This window comes from Suillus paluster (genome assembly GCF_016628075.1).
Source record: "Suillus paluster strain FC165 chromosome Unknown EDB91scaffold_10, whole genome shotgun sequence".
NCBI classification, from domain to species: domain Eukaryota; kingdom Fungi; phylum Basidiomycota; class Agaricomycetes; order Boletales; family Suillaceae; genus Suillus; species Suillus paluster.
The window spans coordinates 563200-576806 of record NW_024537570.1 but is presented as its reverse complement, the minus strand read 5'-3'; the positions used below and the strand labels follow the sequence as shown (position 1 = coordinate 576806).

General features: G+C 48.7%; 3 protein-coding genes across 3 annotated transcripts; 1 reads left to right on the top strand and 2 right to left on the bottom strand.

The window, feature by feature from the left end:
- Nucleotides 1-938: 938 nt before the first annotated feature.
- On the bottom strand, nucleotides 939-1565 carry EDB91DRAFT_1079594 (uncharacterized protein; the record flags this gene model as incomplete). The annotated part of the gene is made up of 5 exons (XM_041315149.1): nucleotides 939-998; nucleotides 1048-1102; nucleotides 1149-1228; nucleotides 1279-1377; nucleotides 1428-1565. The coding sequence occupies 5 exons, from the start codon at nucleotides 1563-1565 to the stop codon at nucleotides 939-941; spliced, it is 432 nt and encodes a 143-aa protein (XP_041180455.1).
- Nucleotides 1566-4187: 2622 nt separating this feature from the next.
- Nucleotides 4188-6454, bottom strand: EDB91DRAFT_1263161 (uncharacterized protein; the record flags this gene model as incomplete). Its single annotated transcript, XM_041324441.1, has 5 exons — nucleotides 4188-5354; nucleotides 5392-5570; nucleotides 5625-5817; nucleotides 5871-6155; nucleotides 6215-6454. 5 exons carry the CDS (start codon nucleotides 6452-6454, stop codon nucleotides 4188-4190), a joined length of 2064 nt encoding a protein of 687 aa, XP_041180454.1.
- Nucleotides 6455-10396: 3942 nt separating this feature from the next.
- Nucleotides 10397-12531, top strand: EDB91DRAFT_1235818 (uncharacterized protein; the record flags this gene model as incomplete). Its single annotated transcript, XM_041321369.1, has 6 exons — nucleotides 10397-10516; nucleotides 10578-10739; nucleotides 10800-11410; nucleotides 11461-12077; nucleotides 12130-12244; nucleotides 12306-12531. 6 exons carry the CDS (start codon nucleotides 10397-10399, stop codon nucleotides 12529-12531), a joined length of 1851 nt encoding a protein of 616 aa, XP_041180453.1.
- Nucleotides 12532-13607: the final 1076 nt, after the last annotated feature.

Sequence of the window (13607 nt, the reverse complement as noted above, 5' to 3'; positions counted from 1 at the left end):
CTTCGAATACTTGAACCCCGGATGGGCCCACCTGACAAATGTTGAGATCACTATAAGTCATACATATACTCCTCCATTTGCTCCAGCTTACTCCGAGCCTCTCATCGGCAACAATTGACGAACAATTCGAATGCCTCGAACAGACCTCACTAAAGCCATTGACGCACACGAATCTTCAATTCTTGCGCCTCTCTTGGTCTTACCCACCAGAAACGCTCGGGTTGTTCAATGCCCTTAGGCTCCCAAATTTACGCAAGCTTAAGTCTTTCTCTGCCGAGATGGAGGAGTTGAAGGGATTTTAGTACGGTCGGATTGTCCCCCGGAGTCCCTGATTTTTGGAGATGAAGTGACGCCAGCCTCGAGATTAAATGAGCAGCGAGCAGAATAAGTACATTGTCCTTATTCCTCCCCTTGAAGTAGTAGTGGAAACGACTGGTAGCCGCTATTTACAAATGAGGATATCGGGCTATCAGTAGAAAACGTTGTAGGTAAATCCAATAGTGTTCATGCGCAGATCATGATAATGGAGTCAATTGCTTGTCGCCCATGCATGTTTGTATACGAGAGGCCCTACGTGACCTAGGCTGGAGTGGGCAAGGAGCCGACCCGTTTTATTTGATCAGCTCTCCACGGCTGCATGCGGTCAAACAGCAGTTTTTGAGCGCTTTATCAACTTGAACCTTCAAGTAACTGAACCAGGTTTTTAGATGGACTTCGATTGTCGTAATCTCAGGGCACCCAGAAGTTCGGGCATGATTATGTTGGTGTTGAACCTTCGTTTCCTGATGGCGCTCGCGGTCTTGCTGCACGATTAGACAAATTCGCTTGCTGCATCAGAAACAAAGGTTGTTTACAGCGTCATAAACTAGGCTGTATCGAACTGCCCAAAGTGAAGCAGACTTGGCTCAAACTGGATTCTGTTCACCAGCAACACGAGTTCACACCAACACGAAGGTCCAGGATTGAACTTTATGTCCGTCGTCACCACGGATTACGATCTGCACTAGATTCAAGAACTTCACGGAAAAGGGCAACGTGCACACCCACCGAATCTTGCTGGACATTCCAAACATAGTTGATCTCCGAATCGACCTGGCCGATACTATGATCCGTGAGCACGAATAATTAAAACAACCCTCATCTCTCACCTGAAAGAACCCTCGTCATCTCTTTTCTCGAGGATCCAGGTCTGCGGTGGGTCAGCTTTCTTGGCCTGGACTGCAGCATTCTACGGACCCTGTCTGAGCAGCAATTTCAATCTTAGAGCAGACCACCTACCTGCTCGATCTCATCCACACCCAGTGGCAATTTGGCATGCAAGGCCGCAGTGATAGTGTATCTTCCATTGTTCTCATCAGTAGCATGTTTCAGGGTCCACTACTCCCGGAGTGAGCGCTCAGGTGAGGTCTCAAAATCCTTCGGCCTACCTCCTGATCGTAGTCCGCGACAATGCTGCCATATACCTCAAGGGCGCCAACGCCACCGCTGCGGACAGTAGCGTAGCCGCCATTGTATGTAGACTGGATATAGTAAATACCTGGGGGAGGAAAATCAGAAGGAGTCATGGTGTGGTGTGGATGATTGGCAGAGATGGAAGACTTTGTGAATTGGCCAACTAACTGGAAGTCCTGCCTTTATACCTGTGATTGAGACCCAGCAATTTAATCACTCCCGGAGAGAAGCCATTGCCATAACTGACTCAGTTTATTGTGATTCAGCCTATCAGTGCTTAGCAGGCTTGTTGAGTAGTATCATGAACAATACTTACCGTAATCACTCTGACCTGCTCGGCTCCTGCGACATGAAACTCAAGTTAATAAGTTACGCGATGTCTGGGAACCAGAAAACTTCGAATCCGGCAATTCGGACGCGCGAACTTCGAAGTGAGAGTGAGGTCGGTTCATAGATGCGTCTCAGAGAAGCCTTCTTGAGCGAGCCTTCAATGCGACCGGCGGTCCAACTATGGATGTACGGCCATTAGGTTGTACATTGGCTCAATTAGACTGGTCACCAGTCTGTGACTCAATGAGTCAAGCTTAAGCCTCAGGCCTCAGGGATTGCAGGAACCGAGTAACGTCCGAGTCCCCCTGATAACAGGGTACCCTGCAGTAACGTTACTCGAAACCAGACTAATAAATTTATGGAGATCTCTATTATCAACGACTCACCTCGTTCCAGAAACCCTCCGGGATCTGTAGATGTTGTGATGTGCCATACTCGGCTTATACATACCCGTTTATCCGCTGAGGCAGGCTATCATGATCATCCCGCACCCGTGAGTTCATTATGCAACTTACAATTGTAGTCCATTCACTTTTCAACTTCGTCCCCGGTAAGTGCATGCCTCCGCTTGCCCGAAATACCTTCCTTTGTCCTCCCAAGTACAGTAGACTTTTTCATACAGCAAAACACTTTGCACTGTGGAACTCTGTGAGACTCTGTGGGTTCTGTACAGTACAGAACCCACAGAAGCAAAGTGATTTGCTGATGTAACGCATAATTTTAAAAAATCAAAACAATTTCCTAACAAATCATTTTCGGACACAAAAAGCTATCCAATATTACCAGCGATATCTTTATGTACCAAAATATCTTGTTTTTAATTTGTTATGAGTTATGCGTTATGAGAAAGTCTACTGTCTCCGACTCCCTACTTCGTCGCATACTAGTACTGCACGAAGCTGTTTTGCTCGGTCGCGTTCGCCGCTCTGCTTTTCCTTCACCTTGCCCCTTCTGCGATCACGATCAGGCTTCTCGTTGACCGGAAGACCCCTCAGCCCACACCAAAGTTGCACCCCTCCGTCATATTTGCCGCTCTTGTTCACCTCCTGCATCTGAAGGTGAGCTTCCCAATCACTTTTTCTGTGTCTAATACCACTACCTAACAGTGCAGCAGCCTGCCTTTCATCCCGCCCTACTACCCTCTTGAAAATGTCACGTAGCTAATGACGCCAGAGGACCTCCCCTCTCGGCCACAACCCATCCAGCCCTAGACCCGTATTCCATGGCTGTTCCACCAGCGCAACTAGCGCATGCAATAACTAGATGAGCATCCTCCCATCCTACCTCACCAATCCAACAGCCTTCAATTTTGACACCATTTTCTCTTGTATATTAACTTCATTCATGCTTTCATTCACCCCACCACATCCCTTTTCTAGTGTCATGGTTTTTGGGTATTGTCGTGCTCTCGTAACGCCGACCAACCTCACACTCGAGGATTTCGGTTGATTTAAGGTCACTTCAGTCTCTAGCTGATGTGTGATCGAAACCTTTCCAGCACGTGTTGTTAGACTCGACCATCATTCCACAGCACGACGTTTGATCAAAATTTCCTTCCGGAGGCTTGCTGTCTGAGTGTTTCGATCGCTCGTCTAACACCGATGCCAATGCAACTGAAACACGAAGGATCACACTCACGAGGCCTAGAGTAATATTCTGCAAAACACTTCCAAAACTTCAATGACCGGAACCATGGACTGAGTCTGTCTCCGTATGCTGGGTTCTTGTCCACTCGATGCTGGCATGGATGGCAGCTACAAGATACAACGGTACACCCATTAACTTGGTCAATCACCCTCTGAGAAAAGATACGGAAAGAGTTTTTGAGAAGGCAGTTAGATCATGACCTTTGTCCATCCCTGCTAGTCCAATATTTATTGGACTTGGTGTTGCAGACGGCGGCTTAATTTGCGCCTCGTTCTGCCTTCGACTCGTTGGGGTGCAATGAGATAGTATCGTTGTGTAACTCTTCCAGTGGCTAAATAGGGTGAATTGCCTTGTTTGAAACTTGTTACTACTTTCCACCTGACGTGGGCCGCAGATGGAAAAATTATCGCGGCCGGCTTTTGACCAACTCGATCTGACGTTCAGATCTTACGTTGAAAAAATTCCAGCAGACGACTCACTAGCGTCTTACTTTATGATAATCATCAATGCATACAGCCCATGCAAGCTTTCTTTATTCCTCACATGCACATCAACTTCTAGAGACCTATAGGATGGCTATCGCAATTCGCGCTGGCTGTACGTTTCCACACGGCGACGAGAGAAGCAAACCAAGGTGGAAATATTTTCGACTTCAACGCGAATTTCATTTATAATTCATATAACGATCTGTCCATTGCAGTAACATCATTACAGTCTAATCTACTTGTCTAAGTACGCCCCCGATATGAAATACCCACCTATTTTCCGGTGGTCGTCGGCGCAACAGTTACAGTTGAACTAGAAGAACTGCTCATGCTAGTGCCGTTCGCGGTAGAAGCACTAGAACGGGAGTTGGCGATTGCTGAAGCGATCGCAGCAGCGTTCATCTGGCTGGGCGTTGTAGATGACGATGAGGAGGGAGAGGACGAGGACGATGGGGAAGATGAGGTGGTGGACACAGAAGACGGGGAAGCTGTCACCGGGACGAACTCAATTTCTAGTGAACCCTTCATATCCTGCGACGTCGATGTCGCTTGGGTAGGAGTCGCCGAGCCCGTGGAGGTTGTTTGAGAAGACGAGGAGCCTGGGCTTGAAGCGACAACAGCATCATGGACAGAAGGAGAGGGTGGCATCGATGACGATGTCAGTGGGGTGGTGGCGGAGGCCGTGGACATTGCTTGAGAAGACGACGAGCCTAGGCTTGAAGCGACAACAGCAGCGGCTTGGACAGAAGGAGAAGGCAGCATCGATGATGACGCCATTTGGATAGTAGCAGAGCCCGCGGAAGTTGCTTGAGAAGATGACGATCCCGAGCTTGAGGCGACAATAGCAGCCTGGACAGAAGGGGAGGGCGGCATTGATGTCGATGTCGCTTGGGTGGTGGCAGAGCCCGTGGAGGTTGCTTGCGAAGAGGATGACCCCGCGCTTGAAGCAGCAACAGCAGCGTGGACAGCAGGAGGGAGTGTCGATGTCGAACTGCATGCTGCTGGCGTTGACGAGCTTGATGAAGATGTAATGGCGACAGCGGCCAGAGGGCTTCCAGCAGTAGACGACGAAGATGAAGACGCAGTGGCAGTAGCAGTGTAGACAACCGTTGTGGTGATAGTTGTCGTCACAATCTCATCATCCGCGCTGGAGTCAGCAGCATTGCCAGAAGGTGGAGGGGCAGAGGCTGCAAGATCAGAAGGCCGGAAGACAAGAGTTACGTCCTGTGCTTGTGGTGCAGACGAGGAAGTGGTGGGTTGAGGCGCAGACGTGGAGCTCGTGGTACTAGACCCGGTGGATGCTATCGTGTTGGAGCCAGTGGTGGTAGAAGTCGAACCGTCCCGCTCAACAAACATCGCACGCGAGGAAGTGCTGCCGCCGCTGTTCGTCCACACAGGCTTGATAACACCACTGGAGGGATTATACTCGAATATCTGGCTCTTGTGGGGATCTGCAGGCAAAAATTGTGTAGTCGACGATAGGCGCCATGCCGTTGGGAAACGGGGAAACCAGGTTTTCGACGTCATTTCTGGATTGCGACGGGGGGCACATCGTCATCTTCAATGGTTCAGGTCCAGACGGGTTCGGGTCGAAAGTAGCGCAGAAGGTGGAATTGAGGATATCAGTTTGAATCAGGACGTGCTTGGTCGCGTTTGCTATCAAGATATGTCAGCTTGGTAATAAAACAGACAGTGCGAGAGATTAAATACTAGGGTTGTTATATGAGTCGTTGTCATCGGCGTCGACCAAGTAGAACTGTGTCCCTTTCATGCTTGACGCATTGAGAAGGAAGGAACCATTACTAGCACGACCGGCGGTCGAGTTGCTCGACGTGGTATTGGTGGAGTTATACGGCGGAGAATCGAGGGCAAGAGATGCGAGGTGGCTGCCTTGCGCTCCGCTCTAAAAATGCAATTATAAGGATAGAGAAGCGCAAAAAAAAATATGCTATATACCATAATGTCAATAGTCCCGGGAATACGACCAGTAGAAGTACCACGACGACCCAGCCTTCTTTTTGAAGAGCGCGGGGAGGCTGCTCCTCTGGAGACTAGATAGTCATTTCCGCCTGCACCATGAACGAGAGCAGAGGAGCGACGAGAGAGAGGAGTAGGACGACGTGAGGAGGCATCGCGCGGCGAGAAAGGTGGTTGAACATCGCCATAGACACGAGAAAAGCCAAAATCCTGAATGCCGGCCAGCGGGTTCGAGGGGTCGGAATCGGTAAACCTGAAGAACCTCTGTAATGCAGGCAAGTGTCAAAAGGCGATGGCAATCATCAAAAGACGAGCTGACTTACCGAGCTAGGAGTATCGACACGCGCCTTTCCTTTGCCCTCAGAGGATTTGTCGGGAACATGTCCAGCAGTTAACCTCGGAAGTGAAAAGACAGTACGGGGCTCATCAGCCTGATTCGCAGCGGCAATCCGGTTGCCACTGGGATGGTTTGCGATATATGCAGCATCGGCATGGGGTGGAAGCACGAGAGCGATGATAACACAGATGCTTGTGAAAGCGAGAAACTGAGAATTGAAGCGCATGATAGAAATCGCGTACAATGAGGGGATGCGGCCTTGCGCAGCGTTTGGAAGAACAAGGAAAGTAGATACAGCTGAGGAGTACGATGCCTGTCGTGCAACAAATCACCAGGATCTGTGCGGTAGGAGAATGAGATGGGGAACAGAAATCTTTCGAAAACGTCGAGACTTTATACCTTGAATGAAGAGGATAAATGTAAGACATTCAACGTCACTCTCCACACAGGAGGCGTGCATGCTAAACCAGTCTGGATTGAGATGGACCGTGAGCTTTACGTGACGACTCGCAATGGGAACCGATGGTCCAGTTTACTATGACATGCCGGGCACATGTCTGGAGCCATTTCAACGATCAGAGGTTTCATAGAATGCATATGCCTGTCATTCACCTTAGCTAGTCCTCGACGTACATGCCATGGACTTATTTTTGCCTGATTCAGGTTCAGATTGCATTGATGGCTGAGCGCTGAGCTCTGCGAGTCCGGCAAGCCAATTACTTTCATGAGTACTTGGCCTGTATGACTCACAGGTTGCAGCAGTACTTCTGTGATTGCGATTGCTTATAGTACTTTTCTGCAGGTAAGCCTGGTAAGTAGACAGTAAGTGGTGGCAGGTGGTCGGCGGTTGAACCCATTTACGTATTATGAGGGTCATCGGCTTCTCCCTTGTTTAATGAGCCTGCTATCACCGAAGGTTTTAATCGACGAGAAACCACTAGGGGAAAGTCTAGAACGACTATCTGCTTCTTTCGCGCCTTCTACCGTAGGTGCGCGGCGTCCACTACCTTTTGTGCAGTCACCCGTCGTACGTTAGCCTATCACAACATTCAAATTTCAGCCCATATGCATAACCCCCTCAGGCTGCTACGACAGGTTGTGGGCCTTACTCGTGTTGATCACAATTTTTGACTGGACGAAGACTCACATGCGTACTCGAGGATTGCCAAAAATTGTCTCCCTGTATCGAGGCTGGTACTTTCCAAATCGCCAGCAGAAAGCCTTCCTGCCCTAAACTTAACAACCATCGGTTCTTCTTTCTCATCGAATTCTCAATCCACTTGGGAACTAGAAAGCGTTTCTATATGCAGTACGTTTGTCCGAATTTTGAATATCTGAAATTCTGAATATTCGAGACGGGCGGCCTCGAGGCAGAACCTTTTCAGACTTTGGTCATGTGAGTCATCTTCGAATTTGTAAATAACAGTTTGTCCCTCTAGATCTGTCATGCGCTTTACCACCTCCAAGGCCAACTTAAGACCATCATATCACAACAGAGCAGCTCATTGCATTCAGTCCTGAATCATTCGATGGTGTCGTCTGGATAAATTCCACACCCCAAATCGCGAGAGCCACGATCGAGACAGTCCAGTCACCAGTGGCGAGTTGCAATTAAGTACTATATCCAGTATGGTTCAAATCAGCTACATGCTTCAGGGGTGCGTGCACTAGTAGAATGCCGAGCCTGTGCAGGACGAGACTGAATGAATCATTGGTTCTCAACTTCCTTTGCAATGGAAATGCCAGAGAGCAATACCCACTTTCGTCACGATGGCTCAATCGCGAGGTGGTGAGTTGCGATTACAGTATGGTTCAAATCAATTGCATGCTTCAGGGGTGGGTGTAATGCTCGAGACGGCAGAATGCTAAGAGGACGCCACTGACATTGGTCCGTATCTTCTGGAATGGAAGTGCCAGGGCGCAACACCTACTTTCGTTGCGATGATTTAATCGCGAGGTGGCGAGTTGCAAATTACAGTATACACGACCCAGGGGTGCGTATGATGCTCGGGACAGCAGAATACCGAGCCCGAACAGGACGACCGTCACATTATTTTTGGTTCTTCTCTTGATTCTTCTCTGTCAGTCTAGAGTTCCTGTGGGGTCGAGAGTCGAAATGCGCCTCCGATCAGATCGACGTAGACTGGTGCTTGCCTCATAGAGGGGCTGATCACCAGTCTAAGATCGACGGCGACCTCAGTATCATGTGATGGTAATATTGAGGTACATAATAGTATGGACCTCGTGCGCGCAGTTGATGAAGGCATATTCATATTTGTGACATATTTTTAGGTACAAACTTTGAACTTACTGAAGTATGGAACGTTATCTGATGTTAGAAGACAGGGGGTCAAGTTAATCTCCTGCCTATGTCACAGCACTATGTAGATGATGATCAACGTTGCTTTAACGCCACCGTTATCTGACCGCAAATACGGCCTATGCACAGGCTGAATGGAGACAGAGATGAGATCAAACCTCCCTGTTACGCGTCCGACATTGTTCGGTTCCCTGGTATTGTGTCACTTTTGAGGTAAGCAAGTACGAGCAATCGCCGTTCAAAGTGCACGCACAGCCATGCTGATCAATGACCCCCGTCACCATCATGCACAAGACCAGAGTCCAACCAAACAACGATTGACATAATAATATCGACACTTCCGAACGAGTCGCTCAAACGTGTACACGGCTGGCAGGAAATTCGACACTTGGGATGTTCATGGATTCGTATGAGTGTGGGGTTCTAGGCTAGTTCGCTATAGCTGTTGTTGATTCAAGTGCTCGAGCATTCACGATATATCAACGTTCAACGTTCAACCAGTGCAAGTCCATTTCATCATCTGCAGACTCCCATTCGAGATTATCAACGCTCGTAGTCGAGGTACTACATCATGAATTCAACAGGCCTAAGTGTGTGTAGTATATCATCGTGTCAAACTGAGCATTCGGCTTATAATCCGGGCCTTTTGCTATCACACTATAGAAGCAATATTCGTAGTCGTCCACACTATTTGTCAGAACCTCGTCCCGCGAGCATCGAAGAAGATCAAACGCGTGGCAGGTCGAGTCGTTCCGCAGCTCTAACAAAGATTACAGCGTGAAGACACCAAGTTTGCGTTTCGGGCACGTTCTATCGACCCAAGTCTCACTCCACTCGGGATAGCCTTCCCCTTCTACTCCAGGTAGCAATGCGCAATCACATCGGAACTCATCGGAAATCGTGACACAATCGTGACACCATGCGATATTTGGCGACTTTGCGCAGCAACGGCGGGGGCGTTTCCCTCATGTAGTGAGCAGGTTCGGGCAGACGCAGAGAGGAAGCTGATAGAAGATATACTATCTCAGTCTGTGGTAAGGGACTCGTAGAACAAGACACCTCATTCGTAGACATCAGCGTCTCGCAGAACAACGCAAGATGCACGTGCCTATTCTAAGCCCATCTCGCTTCTCTGTCTGTCGAAACCCAACAGGATCCCATCCTAACCGGTTAACACCGTGTTAAGGACGCAGATAGGCTCCTCAGGGTCTTGCACAAGCTTGAAGGAGCAACTTACATAGGAGCGGATTATCTGATTATGATAGGCTCGGGCTTCAGAGTTACCGATGTCTGGGAATCGAGAAAGTTCGGTCACTTCCCCATGGGCAAGTAAGTAGTTCGGCTGCGTTCCCTAATTTCCGTAAGTGGCTGATAAATGACATTGCCAAATAGATTGAATTGGGGACGGTAAGATTAGGACGGCGTAGTTTTGACTGATCATGGGTCATGCATAGGATGTTTTGATAATCCCCGTCCAACGAAGCTACCTCATATCGGATCTTCAAGCGCCACTAAAACGCCTGACCACATTCACACTAAGTTCTTGGGGCCCGTCTTGGAACTCATTTACAGCACCTTTGTCGTACTTCGTGGTATGGAAGGACCTTCTGGCCAATGGGACAAGATTTTATCAAAGATTCTAACGCTATTAGGACCATCGAATTCTAGAGTTCGCTGGAGAAGCGATGTGTAAGTGTTCTTGTCTAAATGTTCCTTGCGTTATGAAGTTACAGAATGGCGTTTATTTTCTCCGACGAAAAGCACAATATATAAGGGTGATTATCGGTCTGTCCATACAAGACGAGTCATATTCAACACATTCAATCTTCAATACCACCTGCGCTTACCATGGATTTCGAAGGAGACATATTAGGCTACTTTGGTCGAAACATCGTTGAAGATTATCACGGTGTTCTCATCAAAAAGCTTCCCCATAAACTTACATTCCCGCTGATATCTGAAGGGCCCGTGGGTCGCCATCATCAGACGTCGCAGCTACCCTGAGCTCCCAAGGGATGGTCATGGCAAGACGGGTACAGTCGGAATTTTAGGCGCAGGAGTTGGAGGTCTATATACCGCCATCATGTTAGACTCACTGGGCATCAAGTACGAGATTTTGGAGGCTTCAGACCGCACCGGCGGCCGCCTCTTCACCTACCATTTCCCGAATGGCAAAGAATACGATTACTACGTATGTCACTCATTTGATGTTGCTTTGCCAAAGATGCTCACTGGCTTTCCCGCCAATTAGGATGTTGGCGCCATGAGGTACCCCCTGCCGAAGAAGGACGCTCAAGGCAAATACAAGGCTGGCGTTATGAAGCGCCTGGGCGAGTTAATCGACTACTCGAAGCTCAACGACAGTAATTTCCAGGAACCTCTAAAATCCAAACTTATCGAATACTACTACACGGCGAAGGCAGGAGGCACTTTCATGTACTTCAACAATCAACGTTACCAAGTCTCTGGTACGTCGCACCCTCCTGAGTTCCACGCCCGGGAAATGGGTGTGGAGGCTGAATACGTCAATGTGGGCGTTGACAATATCATCGCCGACGTCGTTACGCCATTTGCCAACATGCTCATGAAGGACTTGGAGCAGCATACCGAAAAGGGCTGGGAGGTTATGAAGAAGAACGATGTATACTCGCTTCGCGCATACATGTCGTTCAAGTATGTCCCTAGCGTCAGCCTCGACCTCCCGCCCATGCACCTTACCACTAACACCATCAATTGGTGCGAGACATTCGACAAGAGCACCGGTTGGTATGACCGCGGTATAACTGAAACGGTTCTTGAGGCGCTGGCATTCGCCAAGGTCGGGTCGCAGACCTTTGGAGACGTAGATTGGAAGTGTTTCAGGTAAGTCCACGTGCTGTCGCCGAACTCATCCTCATATTTCTCGTACCCAGAGGCGGTTCTCAAGTGCTCACCAACTACATGACGGAATATATTACTGCTAAGGGCACCAATTCTCTAATCCAGTTCAACAAGAGTGTTGCGAGCATCTCTCAAGTCGGTACCACTGGCATGACAGTTTCTGTAAGGGGCGAACCTACCCCGCGCACATATTCACACGTTATATCAACTCTCCCTCTGCCGCGCCTACGGACGATTGATCTCTCCGGTGCTGGTTTAAACGTGATGCAGAGAAATGCCTTGCATAAGCTGCAGTACGGTCCTTCAATCAAGGTTGGTATCCGCTTCCAATCAGCGTGGTGGACAGACCGGTTCGGTATTGTAGGAGGCCAATCATTCACCGACCTTCCAATTCGAACCATTGTCTACCCCTCTTATGGAGTTGATTCTAGCTCGCCCTCCACAGTGCTGATCGCGAGCTACTGTTGGACAAATGATGCAGAGCGCTTGGGATCACTCATCGGCACCGGTAAAACAGAGTACGACGAGCAACTGAAGGAACTCGTGTTGCGCAATCTTGCAGAAGTACACAACCTCCCTTATAGTTTCATGTTGGATCAGTGCGAGGACGTATTTGCATGGGACTGGAACCACGACCCGCTCACAATGGGTGAGTCTGAATACTGATGTAAGCGAATCGTTGCTTACACTCTCCGCTACAGGTGCCTTTGCTTTCTTTGGGCCTGGAGATTTCCAGGATTTGTACACGTCTCTCACTGTACCAAATGCCAACAAGAGGTTGCATATCGCTGGCGAGGCCATCAGCACCCGTCATGCGTAAGTACAAAGCAGTTCTGTCTTTTCGATGATTACAATTTAACGGCGATGTAACCTGCAGGTGGGTCGTCGGTGCGTTGGACAGCGCATGGCGTGCGGTATACGAATACCTGCTCGCTTCCGGACAGCCTCAGTCTACCATTGATAAGTTTTTCGAGCTGTGGGGCTCGAACATTGAATGGGCATCCTCATCAGTCAACTATACCGATGGAGAGCATAACACCCTGTTACGGGCCCACATGGGATACACATATGCTGGCGAAACATGTGGGGAGGTGAAGTTCTGAACAAGAAGTAGTACCTAGCTCGGTAACATTGACTAAATTTGTAACATCACTCGCTTTGTATGATCATTGATGATTAGTCGTTTGCTCCTACGAGACTTCCTCTCTATTTGTCCGTTACTTCAAATGCTAGTTGAAGTGAAGCGCTGAAACTTCGGGGCTTAATAATCGATCGTATACTCATGCATCGCTGGAGATGAATCGGAAATGCAGAGGGCTCCTCACCGGTACATACGACTGTAGAGGGCTTTAGGATATATGATTTTCCGTGCTCGAGGGTTAAGGAATCGGTCTCGGGTACTGATTGTACCGTCAATTTGAAATGCACGCCCTAGGCCTGTGCGGGACCATCACTTTACGGGTGATCAGTTCTTTTTCGTATAAAAAATCGACAGTCTTCGGTGGCTGGCATGGTAGGTTATCAGTCACGGTTTTCACCGACTCGGATAGATACGTCGGTATTACACGACGAATTGTTTGGTGTGATAGGTATAGCTCATAGTAGAGTCGCAATATTGCAAGGATCGGAAACCTTAAGTAATGAGACAAATATCGGTACGAGACAATAAATACCAGGGTTGTTGAATGAGTTGTCATTGGCGTCGACTAAATGAAACTATGCCCCATTCCGTCCTTGACGCATTGAGAGGGGAGGAGTCATTAATCATTACTCGTTGTCATGCTGCAGTTGCATGACATGACGTTTCGAGCTGTTCAGATGGGTTTTCAACCCTTCGACATCATTTTCCTGTGCAGCTAAGGGATTGGTTGTTTTCGCCCGTGTCTGAAGCTGCCGTTCATTGTCATTCTGCAACTGCAGCACATGCTGCTTCGAGTCATTCAGCCGCGTCTTCATCCGTTCGAGTTTATTCTCCAGGACAGCTAATTGAGTGGTTACTGTTGCGAATTTATCTTGATACTAGTCCTGTTCCTTGATGAGGTCCAGGTTCTCTTGTTGAAGGTTCATTGTGTGGATCAAGGCGGAAAGAGAGAGAGAGAGAATTTCTATATTTATATACCGCAACAAACAAGGTAAACTGTTAAGACGCGGTGCCCTGTTAGGGCTGTACTGGGGGATG